This window comes from Talpa europaea (assembly GCF_964194135.1).
Source record: "Talpa europaea genome assembly, chromosome: 3".
Classification (NCBI taxonomy): domain Eukaryota; kingdom Metazoa; phylum Chordata; class Mammalia; order Eulipotyphla; family Talpidae; genus Talpa; species Talpa europaea.
The window spans coordinates 61,497,431-61,517,470 of NC_140069.1; the positions used below are offsets into that span (position 1 = coordinate 61,497,431).

At 36.8% G+C, this 20,040-nt stretch overlaps 1 protein-coding gene across 1 annotated transcript in view; it reads right to left on the reverse strand.

Moving 5' to 3' along the window:
- XKR4 (XK related 4) overlaps positions 1-20,040 on the reverse strand; it is a 421,855-nt gene that overhangs the window by 167,958 nt on the left and 233,857 nt on the right. Inside the window, exon 2 of the mRNA XM_084230333.1 lies at positions 3,745-3,944. Coding sequence (XP_084086459.1) covers positions 3,745-3,944 — 200 coding nt within the window. The remainder of the gene's footprint in view (positions 1-3,744; positions 3,945-20,040) is intronic.

Below are 20,040 nucleotides of genomic sequence, written 5' to 3' on the forward strand. Positions count from 1 at the left end.
AAAGTACTAAAAAATAATATGGTATTGGCACAAAAATAGACAAGTGGATTAATGGAATAGAATTGAAATCTCAGGAAAAAATCCACATGTGTATCAACACCTAAGCTATGACAAAGCAAATGTGAACATAAAATGGGAAAATGACAGTCTCTTTCATAAATGATGCTAGAAAAATTGGAAAGTCACATAAAAGAATGAAGTTAGATTATTTGCTAGCTCCATACATAATAACAACTTCAAATGGATTAAAATTTTAGATATAAGCCCAGCAACAATAAAATGGAAATATTGTATCAAGGATACACTCCTTGATATCAACAATAATATTTTTGATAACTCCTATGACAAGGGAACTGGAAACAAAATAAAAAAATATTACCTCAATTTATAAATCTTTTATAAGAAAAAATGGGAGAATGAGAAAAAATATTAGCACAGTTTATACAACATATAACTGATAAGGGATGAATATTCAGTATATATAAAAACTCATACAACTCAATAATAATAATTAAAAAAAACAAATAACCCACTTAATAAGTTGGGAGTAGATATGAACAGACGATTCACCAAAGAGGGCATACATAAGGCCAACAGATATATGAAAACATGTTCATTGTCACTTCCAATAAGAGAAATGCAGGTTAAAACTATAATGAGATAAAATCTCCCACCCATGAGAATGACACATATTAAAAAGACCTCCAAAAATAAGTGTTAAGAGGAGGCAGAGAAAAAGGAATCCTCTTACATTCTTGATGGGATTGTAAACTGTGAAAACACTATGGAAAATAATCTGAATTTACCTTTAAATACTAAAAATGGAAATACCACACAGTCTAGCAATCCTACTCGTGAGCAAGTAATACAAAGGAAACAACCAACAAAAACCTGTATGTTCCACAATGTTCATAACAACATTATTTACAATAGCTAAGGAGTGAAAGCAGCCTAAATACTCATTGACAGATCAAGAAGATGTGAGATAGACATCAGAAAGCATGAGATACAGCTATTTTCAACAAAATGGAGGGAGTTGGTGAGAACTATCTGTAGTAAAGCAAGTCAGGACAATAAAAACAAGTGCTGGACATTTACATAGCAGAGGATTCAATGACACTTTAAAAACCAGTGGATGTCAATAAACACTGCATGCTCTGAGGTTGCGGGGGCGGGGGTGGCTAGGAGGGAAAGGGAAAAGGAGATATAATAGATGGTGGCAATAAAAAGGATGAGGTTCAGCTCCTAAAGTCCATAGCAAACCTGATGTGGATGTGTGACTTTAGCAGATAAATTGGAGACAGAGGGTATCAGGGAGGAGCTACTACTTTAAGTCACACAAAGGCTTGCCTTTTCTCTACATTTTATTTTTCTATAAAATTTTACATAAAATTCTCTGAAAACAGAATGTCATCTCAGATTTTCTCTGGACTTTTCTTCTCTGTCTCATCTCTAGAGTAAAAACTACTTCTATGAGTTCCTAAATTCTTTAGAAACTAGTAGAGACACTCAGTGGAATTGCGCTGCAGGAAAGTAATTCTCAACGCTTGGGTTTTTCTCTTCTAAAGAGTTCTCGCTTGTATAACTATACAAAGGAATTTCCAAGTAGTTCAGGAGATGAATATTAGATTATCTGACAGAAATTTACTTTAATTTTGCCTTTTCATTTCATTTTTATCATCATTTACAATCATCACCTAAAATATACACACTTGGCATCATAAGCTTACTGGGAATTCCTCAATGCAGAGATGGAACATAACTCTCTAGGAGTTGGGAGATAATCCAGTTTAATTTGTGCTATTTTCATTTGAGAAACTGATGCCAGACAGATTAAGACAGTAAGATAATTAAGCCAGAACCTCCATGTACTCAGCTCTGGGTCTTTCACCACTTAACACAGGCATCACAAATAATGAGACAAAAGAAAAAAAAAAAAGGTTTGGCCTTCTCTTAGCTGGTCTCTTCAGTTTCTATACAGATACTCTCCTCCTTCTTCCAACTTGCTTTCTAGCATTTCAAGATCATACCCATGGATCTCTTTGACTCTTTTCTCTAACTTCTTGGATCAGTTATTCTAGAGTAGAAACCGATACACCACTATGGAAAGTAATCTGAATTTACCTTTAAAAACTAAAAATGAAAATACCGTATAGTCCCACAATCCCACTCTTGAGCACGTATCCAAAGAAGATGAAACAACCATCACAAAACCCCTATGTTCCACAATGTTCACAGCAACATCATTTTCAATAGGACAGGATTCTAGGAACAGGATTCTAGGAACTTCTGGCTACAAGTTTTCTATAAAATTCTAGTATAACAAACCCTCTGCATTAAAGCAGTCAGCATAAACTAATATGCTCCTTTCTATAAAACATCATAAAGATTTCCCAGAATAGGGGCCTCCCCGGTGGCGCAGCGGTTGAGCGCTGGGTTGCGAAGCTGCCCGTGGCCTCTGCGGCGCCGGTTCGATCCCCGGCTGCTCCCCGGTCACCGGAGGAGGGTCCCCACATGGCGCGCAGACCTCTCCTGCCGCCCACTGCTCCCCTCAGCAGTGTACTTCGGTCCTTCTGCCTGCTCTGCTCCCCACTCTGGCTCTGGTGAATTCTCTCACCCTCCCACGCTTCTGACTATATCCAGTGCATGTATAAACAAAAACAAACAAACAAATAAATAAATAAACAAAACATGCCTCTAAAAAAAAAAAAAAAAAGATTTCCCAGAATAAAGATCAAGTCACAAGTTAGAGCAAGACCCAGAACATGACAGCAACACTTGCATGTTAGAGGAAGTCATGGCAGTGCTCTGCTGAGAGTGGGGCCAACAAGTCCATTACCACATGTTAGCTGTGGCATTGAGTTACGGGACAAATGACTAGGAAACTCTCTACCTAGGAAATGGTTATCTATCCATCTTCCATTCACCCATTTATTCACCTGTGTACCCACTGGTCTGTCTAAACTTCTTCCTAGCTCTAGGAAAAATTTGAACAACATTCCGGAAGAAAACATCAGGTCCTGTTATAAATGGAATACTCTATGCAATTAGTGAACAAGACAGCAACACATAAAAATATTAATCTGATAATATTTGCTTTATAAAAAACTTAGTATATAAACAATGTATTGTGAAATATTTTTTCCATATTATATGCTTTTAAAAATATTAAGGGAATCTGTGTTTCTTAAAGCCAAAGGGAAATGATAGGTATTGTCCCACTACTTGAATTATATATATGTGTACATATGTATATGTACAACTCTATATACACACACACACATATATACATAAAATACTGGAGAGAGTGGATAGAGGGGACAGAGAGTGTGAGAGAGAGAGACAGAGAGAGAGACACACACAGAGAGAGACAAAGAGAATAAGAAAGAACCCTGATTCTTTTTCAAGTTTTGGGAAATTACTCTATCACATAAACCAGAAAGCCTCAGTTGATTTTCTTCCCATATGACCAAGTATAAAATTATTAAAAAAACTTTCTTCTTCAAAGAGCAGCTGGAGAACAAAAAAATAATTGTCTTTCTCTAAGTTAGCAGTGACAAGTGATGGTGAAGAAACTACACATCATTCATAAATCCAAGTGTCAAATAGCAGACATATAACAGGGAGTACCTGTTACCAACAAGGCCTGTGTCAACAAAGGATATTAGAACAGTTCCTTGGATTGTGACAAAAGCAGTCAGTCAATCTTTCCCCCAAGTCAGAAGCCAAGTGGCAAGCCCTTACCTTGGAGGGCCTGTAAGCTATGAGTCTGTACGATAATGCAGAGCTGCAGGACCAGCTGGGGAGCACTTTCCAGAAAGGTGGCTAGCAAATGCAGCATACTCACGTCTGCATACTCATACACCATTTTCCAGTAAAACCTCCATCTGTCATTCTCCCCACTCTGTCGACTTCGAATACCTAAGTATATTGTGTGGAAATATCTAGAAAGAAAACATGGAGAATAAGAAAGAGATGAGTGATAATGTATAATTCAAACACCAAGGTTGTTTTTCATTTCTACAAATTATCATATGCAAAAACACACATAAGAAACAATGACCTTAGTGACTTATAATTTTAGGCCCAAATTTAACCATTTAGGTCTGCCCTTTATCATAAATGTCCACGTTGAGACATCCCTGCAATTTTAGCTTTTATTACAAAGGCATCCGGTTGAACTGAAATAGGAAAAATGAGGGGAAATGAGTTGTTAATGCAGGTGGAGAGGGATTTGTCAATGGAAAGATCTACACCCCACCCTTTTGTCTGCTTCTACAGGAAATTCTTCAGGAGATGAATTTCTCCCAGTGCAGATGCAATAGTGAAGTATTAGAACGTGAGTGCTTGTAAACCGGCCCCCATCATGCTTTTTCAAAAACTTTTCTTATTGAAATATCCAAACATATACAAAAGGAGGAAAAAATCTTATATTGAACCTAGATCAAGTAATTATCAATACTTTGCCAAATATTTATCACTTAGACCTCCACTTATCCCTGCTACTAGATTATTTTGAAAGCAAATCTAAGGCATCTTATATCATGTGTAAATATTTTATTAAAGATAATTTACAAATGTAAAAACAATACCTCTTTACACTTACAGATAAGGATAATTTCTTTTTTTTTTTAAAAAAAAAAGATTTATTTATGTATGCATACAAGAACTGGGGTGTAAGCCAGAGGTGCAGGGATGAGAGTATTCACCAGAGACAGTAGGGAGCAGAACAGGAAGATCTACTGAAATGCACTGCTTGAGGGGGGCAACAGGCAAGACAGGAGAAGTCTGCTGTGCCATGTGGACTGACTCCTAGCCAGCAGAGATCGAAATGGGAACTGGTGCTGCAGTGGCTGGCAATAGCTTGACAGCACTGTCTTTAACCCCTGTGCCACCACTGAGGCCCAGGATAATTTCTTAATAGTATTAAATACTGAGTAGTAATATTTCCTGTAACATTTTTTATGAAATATGAACCAAACAAGGGCAACATATGATGAACATTTGATATGTATCTTAAGTCTTCCTTATGCCAATGATTCCCCCTTCCATTCCTTTTTTATTTCCAGCATATTTCTCATTATCTTGATAATTTTAAATTTGTGGTGTTATTAGTATTTCTATCCTTTTTTTGTGTGTAATTGGGTTGGTTAGAATTTTGATCAGAGTCAAATTTGGTCATTTTCAACAGGTGATGTTCAGTACTCCTTTGAGGAGGCCCGTCATAAATTGTTCTCTTCTATGATGTCATTATCTACTAGTCAAGTTGCTTGGTCTTTATATCACCTGGCTCTGATTATTCTGGAATTCACCATACATGAAAAGCACTTGGAATATTCTATATTTCTTCTGTCTTCTACACGTGTTTTGTCTGTTTGTTTGTGTTTCTGGGAGACATTAGCTATTGAGATCAAGAATTTTAGTTCTTGAGACAGAATGGAACTCTAATCTTAGCTCTGTTGGTTCTAGAACTCTGGTATTACTTATATTTTGGTTTCTCTTTGTTAAAAAAAGATGATGAAATAATTATGATGTGCATAAATTATCTAGTAAACAGTTAATAAATATTGTTTGCCATTTGAAATAAATTGTTTACATTATTTCAGGAATAAAATGGGGAGAAAAAATGGATTTTCCTTTTAGCTGACGGGGAATCATATCATCTTGAAGCTCAATTATGTGAGGGTCATCTAACCTCAAAGAACACAAAGTCTATGAATATTCATATTCTCTGTCTCTCTTCCTCTCTATCAATCTATCCATTCATTCACCCAACAATCGACTCACCAATTTCTGTTAGTCTTTTCAAAAAACAAATCATAGTAAATAAAATTTCCCTACGTCTTGAAAAAATATCCTAATAAATAGTTATCAATGTGTACTGTTAATTAAGTGCTACATGCTACAAATATTCCAAACATGCTTGGAAATGAAAACCAGGTTCCTTACCCTAAAAGCAGTGGCATTTCTTATTGGATGTGGAAATTATTGTACATGAACAGTCATCACATTTTATTCTACAAACTGTGTTTCCTAACACCATAAAAATGAAGCCAAATCATCTCTTGGAGAGACAAAGATAAGAAAATAAGGATACTATAAAGAAAGTAAAGTTACCTAAGTCTTTGATCTCATGAACACTCTGCTTTCTTGCTCCTTCAGTCAAATGATACACCCATTCCTTGTGGATACTGATGATTCTTACAATCTGGGCTTTGAGTGAAGGACAGTTCTGATGGGGAGAAAGGCTCTGAAATTGGTCTCCTCACCCTTATCTTTTGCTTCTAGTTCACTCCTTGAGGTCCATACAACATAAATTAAACCCACTTTCTTTACACAACCTTTCAAAGATTAACAAAAACCTGAGTACCTGGAATTTTCCAGTTTTTTTCCCTTCTACACTAAGAGTCCTCATTGTCTCAGACATTCTTCCCGTAACACCCTAAGCACCCTCACCACCCTAGTCACTCTCTGAACATACTTCAATTTCTACTTCAGGACACTTGGAATTTTAATTACTTCTAAAAATGGTATGGATTTATGTCATATTTTCCCTCACTGTGAAATCAAGGTTTGCCTCTGTTATAATTGTCTTGGATCAAGCTTACTGCAGGTCAGTGTCCCCAAGCTGCTTTTCCATAGTTTAACTTTTTAAAAATTGGTTTTGTTTCCATTGTATTTATTCATTTAATGAAAAACATTTGAAATTTTGATCTTGGAACAGAAACAAAAGATGACTTTGTTTTCCCTTTATTGTAGTATGACAAAAGGGAACAGCCTGGGGGAAGGTACAGGGGGTTCCCTGAGCTGCCATTGCCTCTCCAGTGCTGGCAAATTATTGAAAATCAGGATTGCCTTCTTACTTGAAAAGCTGAATTACTTAGAATAATTTCATCTGACAACTTAAAAACTCTAAACTTACCTGATAAATGTGTGTATTTATACACACACACACACACATTTTATATATAATTCAGGTTTCCCTACTATCAGAAAGTAGACCATGCTATGAAATCTTTCATAGGCCAAAATGGCATGAAGTAAAGAAACCATTACATCAACTTAAATGGAAAAAAAAATGCAGCTACCCAAATCCAAAATTACCTTACCAGGTCAAACCAAATTACACATAAAAACTGAAGTAACATTCGCATGGAGCAAAATCAGGAGTGAAACAATGAACACACTGGAAGCTTGGAGATGTCCTCTGGCTGCTTGGTATGCCCCTGCCTCTAGACCTCTACAATGGCTGCTGCAAATCCAGAGGTGAACACTAATTTTCCTTCCTTCCTCCCTCCCTCCCTCCCTCCCTCCCTCCCTCCCTCCCTCCTTCCCTCTTCAGGTTTCTTTCAATTAGTGAAAACAGGCACTAGTAAGGGTCTTTCATAAAAGTAAATGATGCAATACAAACTTTCAAAAAGTGGGGGATACCTGTACATAAATGTGTGTATGTAACATGAATGCACACAAGATTTCAGAATTTTAAAAATTCAGAACATGCAAAAAAAATCAGAAATTTCAGCAGGAAAATTACATATGTAAAGGTATAAAGATGGAAAAAAAAATGCCCAGCTTTCTGATAGGTGCCTTTGCCTATTTAGTTCCCTCAGTCTGAAGTATATTTTGTACACTAGTGTTTCTTTTCTTAGAATTGTTTTCCCTCTATTCTCTAATAAATAAACATATTTGTGACTTAAAAGTCTGCTATATATCTTATCTCGGATGACCTTCCTTGATGACCCTAACCAAGAATCAGTCTGTGTACCTGAACTTGGGCATACCTTCAATATTGCAGGTATTAGAATTAAGATGATATAGTCTCCAATATCTTGGTGTTAGAATTATTCATTTATAAATTTGCTTCCATTCCAGGCCCTCCAAGGCTGGAATGTGCCCATTCATCATCGAAGGTATATCCCTTGGCTCTGATTTTGGTCATACAGGGATTCACTGAATGTGTGTTGAATTGAACCGGGAAAAACAATTTCAAATTTTACTTCCTCACAATAAGTTATTTTTATGAGGTCAATACATTGCCAATATTGTATCAGTTTTTGCTTCCATTTGGAAGAAAACAATAATTTATAATATTTAACTAACATGAGTACTATTATGAATACTATGTGATTTCAAGATAGTTTTGTAATTTATCTAAATCAGTAGTGATGGGTCCTCCCTGGTGGCGCAGCAGTTGAGCGCTGGGTTGCAAAGCTGCCTGCAGCCTCTGCAGCGCCAGTTCGATCCCCGGCTGCTCCCCAGCCACTGGAGGAGGGTCCCGCATGGCTTGCAGACCTCTCCTGTGGCCCACTGCTCCCCTCAGCAGTGTACTTTGGTCCTTCTGCCTGCTCTGCTCCCCGCTCTGGCTCTGGTGAATTCTCTCACCCTCCCGTGCTTCTGACTGTACCCAGTGCTTGCATAAATAAATAAATAAATAAATAAATAAATAAATAAATAAATAAATCTTTTAAATAAATAAATCAGTAGTGATGGGCATTAGGAGTGTGATCCCTGTAATCAGTCGGAAGAAATGTTAGTTGGACTTTTCTCAAATTGGAACTTTGAATCACAGTGAAAGTAAAGGGGGTTTGCAATTACAATCAATTTCTTCCTTCTTATCAATATGTAAATAACTTACATTTTGGTTGTACTACTTTTTTTTAAATGGACTCATCTTTTGCCAGAGGGAAGGATGAGCTAGAAAATAATCTGTGAGCGTGAGCATAAGCCTGGACTATGTGGCACATAAGCCCCATATATTCCTCACAGCACAAAAATTTGTGAGTATAAAGAGTTGGCCTTAAGTGAAAGGGGGGTTAAAACTGAGATTTGGGCCTCCCTGGTGGCACAAGGGGTTAAGTCTCAGCACTATGAAGCTATCTGCAGTCACTGCAGCACAAGTTTGATCCCTGGCCAGGGAGCTACCCACATGGCGCAGCAGACCTCTCCTGTCTCACCTGCTGCTCCCTCAGCAATGTATTTCAGTCAATCCGCCTGTTCTGTTTCCTGCTCTGTCTCTGGTGAATCATCTCATCCCCCTGCACCTCTGGCTTGTAACCCAGTTCTTGTGCGCATAAATAAATAAATCTTTTGAAAAAATAAAAAAAAAAAGAAAACACAGATTTATATGATTTCCATGTCATGTTCTTTCTCCTCTGCCACTGCCACCTTCTGTGGACTATGTTGACATCTGCTATCCAGTTGTAAAGCAAGCACCTGAGAGAAGTCTTCAGGTTCAGTTTTTGTTCAGCATTTAATCACTACTATACAATTATACGTTCTACTTCTATAAAACCTATGGCAAGGAGTTTCATAATAATTTACGTCACAGGACAGGAAATTTTATCCAATGTAACAGCTGTTTCTTCCCAAATAGCTATCTTCTTATTGACGGTACCATCAGTTATCTAGAGATAACTAGTTAATTATATAAAGATACACTATCAATGCAGAACGCAAACAAAAAGTGGTAATGAGTCACCCAATTCTTACAAATGTGGAAGCTATTGGATTGCTCAAAGAAAGAGCCAGACTAGCCTTCTATTGTGGTTTTCTTTTTCTTTTTCTTTTTTTTTTCTGTCTAGTAAACTGCATAGAAGATCTAGAAATAGATCTAAAAATAGAGGAGTAGACACATAAGTTGTTTTTCTACAGAAGTTTAGAAGGACATGAAGAGGGCATGTGTTCCAGTAAAGAATGTAGCTGTTTTCCTGAACCAGAGGCACAATTGTTAAGTTGACCCTTTCTTGGGAGTGGCTTGTGTTTGTTTATTTAATAACCACCAGCCCAAGAGTCTTGGATTTACTCCCAATATTAAACACTCTTAGGTGTTAGTTGAGTTAGGAAGGCATTTTCAAAAGCAGAGTCTTTTCTGTAGACAATTAGAATCTTTTGGTGAGGACTGACAATGTGATAGATATGAGACCGCACATTTGAACTGAATCCCAAGAGACAAAGAGGGCTCTTGACCAGGGACTCAGTGCAAGATCACTTGGAATCATGATAGGGCCAGAAAAAAGTTGAGAGATTCTGGATTCCACACATTGGCCATAGACAGAGAAGAGGGCTGCATTAGCTCTCATCATGCGCTATCTCACTAAGCACTCTCATTGTGAGTGACTTTGCATATTCACTCAGTGCATTTCAAAAATGCTTCCACTGTGCTCTGTCTAACCCTCCAGTAAAGTCTGGGAACCAGAATGATCCTCGGGTACAATTGGGGGCTCTCAATTAGAAGGGGACAGCTGGGTCCATGTGATATCACAAGTTAGCTTTTGAATGGTTCTTGGATGCAATCTATTGAGTAGACAGAGTTGAGAAGTTCATGGTTGTGAGCTATCCTCCTAGTCTAATCCACATTCATCACACTGTACTATAACCATGTATCTATTCTGCTACTGGGGACAAGAAGGATGGCTAAAGTCTTGTCCCTGCAAAATCACCCTTTGCATATTTGAAGATTACCCTTCTGAAAGTTTTGTCTTTCTCCTCACAATCTTTTCTGCTTGGAGTCTATATTGTTATCATCTTCCCTCTGATTCTTAGAACCACTTAGCTTTATGTGAAGTTTCCCCACTTGAAGGTAAAGATAATAATACCTTCCTGAAGGCTGCTGTAAATATTAATTGAGGGGATATATCTCACATACCCATTTGACTTACAATAAGATTATTGTGAGCACAAGCTCATTGATGTTCTGGGTTCATCTATAATGAGCTGAATACCTTACCTTAATAACTGAAGGTGGTTTTATGTCTTCAGTTTTTCTCATTCTCATTAGTCTTTTTATTCTATGGGGTATTTCTATCATACCGGTTTTGGTATTCACCTGAACTTTCAGAGAAGCAGTTGAAGAACATAACTATTCTACTGAGAAATAAAACTCTTTCTAGACTTCCTGAGTTTCAAAGGAATCCAGGTTGGGTTTGGGGTGGGGAGTAGTTAAATGCAATTAAAATTTTCTTCTCAGGATTCTGCTTTGCTGTGTTGATGAAAGATAAATATCTCTGAAGAGGGCATAGGTGTCCAAGGAAGTTCATAGTAATTCAAAGTATCACTTCTTTTTAGATATTCATGGACAGCAGGAAAGATTAATAGAAAGGCATGTTCATTTAGCATAATTACCAAAGGGTATTACTTAAGATGGGAAAAAAATTCAAAGCTTTGCTATTGAGGATAAAATATACCCTGAGTATGAGAGAGAAATGATTTAAATCCACAGCTCTCATTAGTGCTAATGAGTGATATTTCCTATAAAAGCCCACTCTGAAATATCAATATGTTCCACCTCCTACTATGAGGTAAATATACTCTGAAGACACTTGCCATCTTTGCTCTATGATTGATTCATTTTCTGATAGGGGCATTCCTATTAGTTATTGCTATTGAAATATGAAGTTTCCTTACATCACAAAAGGTCAGCAGGAATTCTGAACCAACTTTATCAATATAATCTCAAACCAACAATATCTTGATTTGATGATTTCCTCAACATTATTGAAGCTGTGAACAAACTCATGTCCATAACTCCCCACTATGCAGACATATATAGACACCTACTCCTGACCCACCTGCTCTACACACACACATACACAAAATCCAGTGATTTTCTAAATATTTAAAGATGATATTTAAATTATATTTAATTCTGTGTTGTGTCAAATTGCATTTAGATTATTAGTTTTATTCAATCAATATTTCCCAATGCAAAGAGCAACCTAGACTGAAATCACAACATTCCACATTACCAGCTTCAGACCTAAACGTAATAGGACAAGAGTGATAAACTTGGTAGGGGGAATTCCAAAGATTTGGTATGTCAGGCATATATAACTAGTTATGTGCTTAATATAAAAGCTTATGTGACTAAAATCATCTTTATATAGGGAAATAGGGAAAATGAGATGTGTTTAACTCAAATAGTCCATATTTATAAAAAATACTTCAGTCCTAGAATATTATATGATCAAATGTCACTGATATATCAATAGCTGAATCAAAACAATTACTAGCTATGAGAATATTACGGATGTGTATTCTAAAATGGATATTTTTAACTTATACAACATTAATCAGTTTAGCTGCTAGCAACTGTTAATTTTACTATCTGAAAAATGCAGAGTATAATTGGTGCAAAAGAACTTTAAAGAAGCATTGATAAACAATGATTTTCTATGTTCTTTGTCTCTCTCTGTCTTTCTCCCTCTCTCTCTACACACCCCTACACCCCCCCACAGACACACATACCTGCTCAATAGTAGGTATTACTGAGTAGCAAAATGTGTGATTTGTCATCTTTTTTTCAAAAGATTTATTTATTTATGCATACAAGAACTGGGGTGTAAGCTAGAAGTGAGGGAGGTGAGAGGATTAACCAGAGACAGAGTGGGAAGCAGAACAGACAGATGTACTGAGGGGAGAAGTGGGCGAGACAGGAGAGGTCTGCTCTGCCGTGTGGGTTGTTCCCTGGCCTGCAGGGGATCGAACTTGTGCTGGAGTGGCTGGCAGTAGCTCGATAGCGCTGTCTTTAACCCTGGCACCACTAGGGAGGCCCTGATTTGTCATCTTAAGAAGCTCTTTATTAGCTATGTTAAGCAATACTGACAAATTCTGTTTTAAAACCAGAACATCAGGTTTCTGCTGTCTTAATTTGTGCTAAATAATAAAAATGTCTTAAAATTCTGGCTTGAATTTTGATGGTAGAAAATTTTCCTAGTGGCTATTGTTTGGAAGTCAGATTATTTTTCCCATTAATCATCATGAGGAAACCATGTTTAAAGGGGAAAGAATGACTTTGACAAACCTACATTTAACACAAGCATCAGGAGTCACAGCTATGAGGATGGTCTCGGCTGTCTCCATTCTGAGAGGACCATGTCTGTCACCCCCACCACACTCACCTCCCTACAATATCCCCACTCTCCATTGCCACAATCCCTTCTGGGAGTGCCACTCCTCACCAGCTCAAACGTGTCCCCAAACTAATGACTGTGCCTGGGGTGTTTCTCTCATATTCATGTTAAAGATATTTGCAATAAGAAAAAATATAGGATCCCCTAGATATCCTTGAGTGGGACAAGAACCTGAACACCTTATCCTCATTTAAGACACTTTAATTTTTTCACCTAAGGGCAATAGTGCCTTTCAAATTAATGAGGCCTTGACTTCCTCTGCATATATTTGACCATAAACTGAATGCCTATCACCTCAATTTCCTGCTCAGGTCATTAGGCTTAATTTGAGCTCTCAAGAAGACTATTCTAGTAGCTACACATCAGGATATGTAGCACTCTAAGTTTATACAAAGTAAAATCATAGTTAATTGGCATCTTGTATTTGACAGAAGGCCTTTTCAACATTTCATTTTTATTTTTCTGTGAAAATAGAAGTTATATATGGGATATGTTGATTTTTGTTTTATTTGATGTTCACATATACCTCTCATAAATATACTGCTATGTAAAGTTATCCTCAGAGCTAGAGAGGATATCTTTTTCTCCGCCAAATAATTTCCCCTGTAGTAGGAAGTGACACAGGACACTCTAGCAACTTGGTAAGTTCCACTGGAAAAGATGGGAAAGTTACTGCACTTGAAAGGAAGATCCTTTATTCACTTCTAACACCTCAAAACAATTGGAATCTAACTTTCATAGAGAACAAAATGAGGATATCTCCCAAAATTATTCTTCTCTTTATAATACCAATAAACTAATATTTAAATGTTAAAATGTGTGTTGAAATGAAGAAAAGTAGCTGGAAGCAAATAGAGCAGTGACTGCTATTTGTTAATTTAATATTGACATGGATGACGTTAATAATTAAATAATTAGATAATTACAAGACTACTTTTGTTCTTATTACTCAGGAAATAGTAGTTGCAATAGAATTAAAAGCTTCATTTTAAGCCCTGTTGGATTGATTTTATGACAAATAAGAAACGTTCCGTGTGTGTGTTCTTATTCTTTTAAAAGATAAAATAGTTCTTAGAAGTTTTTTAATCCTTGACTGTAGCAGATTTTTTGGCCAATTATAGTTTTAAAGTTAACTAAAAATCCTATAGACCTGGGGCATCTGACCTGTCATCTCCATTGGGCAGCCAAGTTGAAAGAGAGGGGAAAAGGAAAGGTTGGACCCCAATACCTTGTCACATTTGAGGCTGTTCCTGGGTGGTTCTGGGGTCCTATCTAAAATGTTCACAAGTGGATATGGGTGCCAACATTAATTTCATCAGCAGCACTGCATTCCTTGGATTGAATCATTGAATATACATTCAGATTCAATTACAATCTCTTTAAGAGACTTAATTGCTGTTCATATTATAGTACTGTTGTCATTTTATCATTTACTCGTTCATTCATCCTAGAGATAAAAAGAGATTCTAGTAGTGTCTCTCGAGAATCCTGGCAAAACTAGACAACATAAAATATAGTGCTGTGGAAAGACAGGGAACAAAAAACTGCAGATATGAACAGACATAATAAAGTTGTATGTTGTGCTTTGTACTCAATTCAGCCGCATCAATGATTAGCAAAACTGATTTTGCATTGTATATCACAGGCGAAAATTCAACTGATTTCACACCTTATTTAGAGGATGGATTTAATTTAGGATAATTAATATTAGTAAAAATCTTATAGGCTTTTCATCATATAGGGTAACATTCATATAGGGTTTTCCCAACTTCTATTGTGGTTTGTGGAAATGTAATCTATGATGATGTGTTAAATATAAAATGAATGTAAAATTTAATTAAATTTTATATGGCAGATTTTCTTAATTTATTTTATATTGTATACTTTTTAGTATGCATAAATAACAAAAAACATCTTTTGATTGCTTTACCATTACCCAGAATTAAAATTAAATTTTCTAATAGTTAAAAAAAAAAAGGGAGCTGGTTGGTGGCCAGAAGGAAAAAGGAAAAAGTGCCAGAACACTCAGATTTCAACTTCTAACTGATCTTGAATGGTAGCTGGGGGAAGTACCATTGAACTACATGGAAAAAAGTTTAAAAGAGATATGGCAGTGTATGTTAGCAGTTTCAAGTTTTCCTGCTACTATTCAATCTTTTAGAATAAGGGCTTATGATCAGGCAAAGGGAATTAACTTTTTACTTAAAATGCACATGCACTGGAAGAGGTGCTTTATATACATTTTATTAGTTTTGTCAGACATGACAAAATGTTATGTTATTGAATGTTGTGTTATTGACAATGTTGCATTATATGAATGTTGTGTGATATGAATGATGTGTTATTGACACACTTTGGCCCATGAAGAATCCTTGCTATAAGAGAGGCTTATTTCATTTAGCAAAGTTACACAATGAGTGATCAGTTGAGCTCATCATGGATGCCATTTCTGTTGGTCTCCAAAATCCATTCCATCTACATAAGGCCAGACCCATTTCAACAGCATCCTAAACTATCAATAAACCCTGGGGTTCCAGTCTAGGCAAATGGTGGCCCCTGGCTACCTTCCAAAAACACCACACACATGCCAACTCTCCTCTGAGACTACTTTCTGGAAGTTTCAGACTAAGATGTTTACAATGAGTGTATCTGGAGCTTTATTTTTATCAGGGCTTGTGTGGGAGGAGGAACAGACAAGACAAGTGATAGTTACCCAAATTAAAGATGCAAATTTTGAAACAAAATTTGGGAGAGCAATTAGCATTTTTGTAACAGATCCTTATTATTTATTATTATTATATTATTTGCAGCAACATGGATGGGGCTTGAAGGGATTATGTTAGTGAAATAAGTCAGAAGGAAAAAGTAAAATACCAGCTGGTTCCACTTATAGGAGGAATATAGGGATCAAGGAAAAAAAATAATAGTAACAACAACAACAAAACCCACAATATAACAAATCAAAAATAAACAGACAGATATAAATCAGAGACTTTCTGTAGGGGAGGGGGAGGGGGAGGGATCAATATGAGAGCAGGAAGAGCATAAGGTGATGGTGCATGGGTGAATTGGTGTGAAAATTCTATGGGGACTACACCTTAGAAAGAAAGCAAACATTGTAAGAAAAAATAAATAGGTTAATAAAAAATAAAGATTTATTTTTATTTATTTATGCATACAAGAACTGGGTGAAGCTCAATGGTGCAGAAGAGGGTGGTGAGAGGATTCACCAGAGACAGTGGGGAGAACAAGAAGCAGATCTACTGAAACACACTGCTAAGGGGAGAATGGAGCAAGAGAGGAGAGGTCTGTTGCACCATTTGACTCAGGCAATCAGGCTGATGGCACTGAAACTTAACCACTATGCCACCAGGGATGGCCCCCTTTTGATTATTTTTAAGAGCCTCTCTTTTTCTCTGTCTCTCTTCCTTTCCCTCTCTCTCTTTCAAACCCATGTGACTCTACATTTTCATGATGGCTGACAAAATTCTTAACATTTTTTTTAACTTATTGCTCAATTAATTTTACCATACAGGGCATGATAATCAGTAATCAGTTTTTGTTTCCAGGCAGAGACAATACAGGTAGAGACAATACAGAAGACTTGCTGTTTGTTGCAAAAGGCATATGCGATATGAAGGAAGACACTTTGTATTGAATTTGGCAGCAGGGAAATCACATGTCACTTGTCTGACTTCCTTGTAACACACTCAGGAAAATACTCTGTCTTTTCTGTCAAGAATAAGAAAATTACTTATCTTGTTCTCAGAAGGACCACTGGATTCTGAGCTGAGAAAAGCTGGCTAAGGGTCCTCTGTTAGAAAAGCTTCATCCATTCAGTTATCCTCTTCACAACTACCTAAAATGGTCATTTATTTTACTGTTGCCTCTTCTATTGCACACTAACTCTCTCATCCTCTCCCTTATTCCTGTTCAATAGCATATATTGTCTCCCAGTTAATATTTAATATAATATATCCTTCCAATATGTTTTCACTTTTCCCCATAAAGTGGCAACAAAATATAAGAAAATACAGTCTCATGCATTTCTGAGAAGACTTCACACATTTAAGGACTGCCAATACTGGTTGAGGAACATCTTCTTGATTCATAAAACATCACCAAGGAATATTAAGTTACATGAAGGTCCTGTTCAGGTGAATGAGGCACATGGGGAAGAAAATTGTCCCAAATAAATTCCCTCCTGCTGGCTTTTTATAGCTATTCCCACCACCAATCCTAGCCTTGGGAACCACTGATGTGGTGTCCACCTCTATACTTTTGATATTTTGAGAATGCTGTATAAATGGATTCATCTAGTGTTTAACATTTTGAGATTAGATTTTTTTCACTGAAAAAAATTAGATATCACACCTTTGATATCTAATTTTCATTTCTTCTTCTTGCTGAGTAGCATTCCATTTTTCAGATATACTATAGTTTGTTTATCCACTTACCCTTCAAAGGACATTTGGATTTTCTTCAGATTTTGGTGATTATTTTCATAGCCACTGATTTTAATGATTATATTCATAGCTACTGCTAATACTCAAACACAGGATTTCATGTGAATATTAACTTTCCTTTATCTAGAATAAATACCTGCATGTAGAATTGCTGGGTGACATATAAATGCATTTGTAATACTCCAAGATGCTGGTGTTCATTCTTGTATTTGTTCTGTTTGCAAGCATTTGTTTATTAGCTGACTTTGAGTTAAAATTATTTTCCTTTCCTTTGTCACCCAGTGCCATATTTTTAAGATCCATAGATATTTTTATGCATTTATCTCATATACATTAAGATTATTTCTTTTTGTTGCTGTGTAGTATCACAAGGAAACTTTCAGCTTCAAAGAATCCTATAATTAATCATGTTGTAAAGAAAATGATACTTTGGAAATGTATATACCACATAAGCAATTTGCTTTTTGAATTGAGGTTTCTGGTTATTGGGTTTTATTAATGTATTATGTAGCTTTATTCATCTGAGTTTGCTTTGTGGTTTTATGTATTAGTGGAAACATTGTCAGGCACTAACAACAGTTAAGTTCAAACCCAGGTCCTACATATAGTAGAGTTCTGTGCTGTCTATGAACTTCCCAGTGTTCACAACAGCAGAGAGGAGTGCCATGCATGGAACAATCATAGACCATGCTCTTTTTGTAGGTTCTTATCAAAACAGCTGAGCTTGGGATCCATTGACCCCAAGTCTGTGACTGAAGGACACAAGAAGAACAGGAAGTAACCTAGGAGCTGTATTGTCATTAACAAAGAATTGAAAAACTCATTGCAGGCCTCAAGTACGTGATGTTCACAAGGACTAGAGGTCACATATCCTAGCCTTCAGACACATAAAAAATCACTTCTTGGTTTAGCTTTCTTATATAGAAGTAGGTGATTCTTGAAAAAGTCCACAGGTTATTTATATATCTGTAACTACACCCACACATAAATCAAAACATCGGCCTTTTTATTTTCTTTTTCTTTTTTTTTATGTCAGATATGTTTATTAGAGGAAAACACACTGAGAAATGTATACTCACACTGAGCACAATTGGACAAGCATTGGAAGGGAATTCACAGAAACATAGATATTCAACATGCAATGGGTTTTTCCTTTGGCTAAGTTGAGTAAGTTCTTAAGAAAAATGTTTGCTAAATAAAATAGAAAGGTGGGAGGAAAGGCATTCTTCTTTGGAGATGTTCACATGCTGGGTTGGATGAAGGGCCTGTCTTCCTTTCCTTTTTTTTTTTTTTTTTATACCTTTTTTATTTTATTTTTTTATATCTCAGTAACAACTTTATTTTTTCGGACTATCTTTTTTTTAATTAATAAATTTTATTTTTATATTCCCCATACAATTGCAATTCCCCCATTCTAACCCCAATCCCTCCCCTCCCGCCCCCCACCCCCCTCCTAGGTATTTACCCAAAGAACACAGAAACATCAATTCCAAAGAACAACTGCACCCCTATGTTTATAGCAGCACTATTTACAATAGCTAAGCTTTGGAAACAGCCCAAATGCCCAAAAATAGATGACTGGATCAAGAAGATGTGGTACATATATACCATGGAATATTACTCAGCATTCAAAAAAGATAAACACATGCAATTTGCAGCAACATGAATGGCGTTGGAAGGGATCATGCTCAGTGAAATTAGCCAAAAAGAAAAAGAAAAATACCGGATGGTCTCACTCATAGCAGGAATCTAGAAAACTTAAATAAGGGACCAGGAAAATGAATAACTATAAGAAAGTGAAAATCAAAATCAACAAAAACTAGGCCTTTTTATTTTCTTTCTTTAAATTTCTGGAAGACATGGGTGTAGAAGGCTAGTATTTTTGGTGATTACAGGGAATTGGGTGTGGAACTAGGGGCCCAGGAATATTGCTGAAAGTTCTATCAGATCAAACTTGAATGTACATCAGAATAACCTGGAAGGCAGGTTAAAACAAAGTGATGAGGGCCTCTCCTGGTGGCACGGCGGTTGAGCGCTGGGCTGCAAAGCTGCCCGCAGGCTCTGCAGTACCGGTTCGATTCCCGGCCACCGGCGAGGGTCCCACATGGCACACAGACCTCTCCTGCTGCGCCCGCTGCTCCCCTCAGCAGTGTATTTCGACAATCTGTCTATTCTGTTCCCCACTCTGGTGAATTCTCTCACCCTCCTGTGCTTCTGACTGTACCCAGTGCTTGTATAAATAAATAAACATATCTTTGAAAAAAAAAAAGTGATGAATCCTTCCCCCCAGCATTTTTGATAAGTATGTCAGAGGAAGAAATGAGAATTTTCTGATACTGCAACAGGGTGGCCCCCAGGAAAGGGGGAGGTTCCAGGTTTCCTGCCCCACCCAAAGGAGAGTGCCCTGTAACAATACTACTGATTTGGGAGGTACATGTTAATAATCTCTCCTAGAGAATCAGAGGGAACAGGCCCCAGCCTTCAGCTCCAGGTATGAACGACTAATCTTGTCCCAGTATTACAGGTTTGTTGTAGTCCTCCTGATTTAAAGTGTACTTTCTAAACTCAATGATGACAACTAATAAATGTAGTTATGACATAATTTGCCCCATATTTACCTTCTGGTGGCAATTACTTCTGTTTCTCCCTCATAGTCATAGAAATTA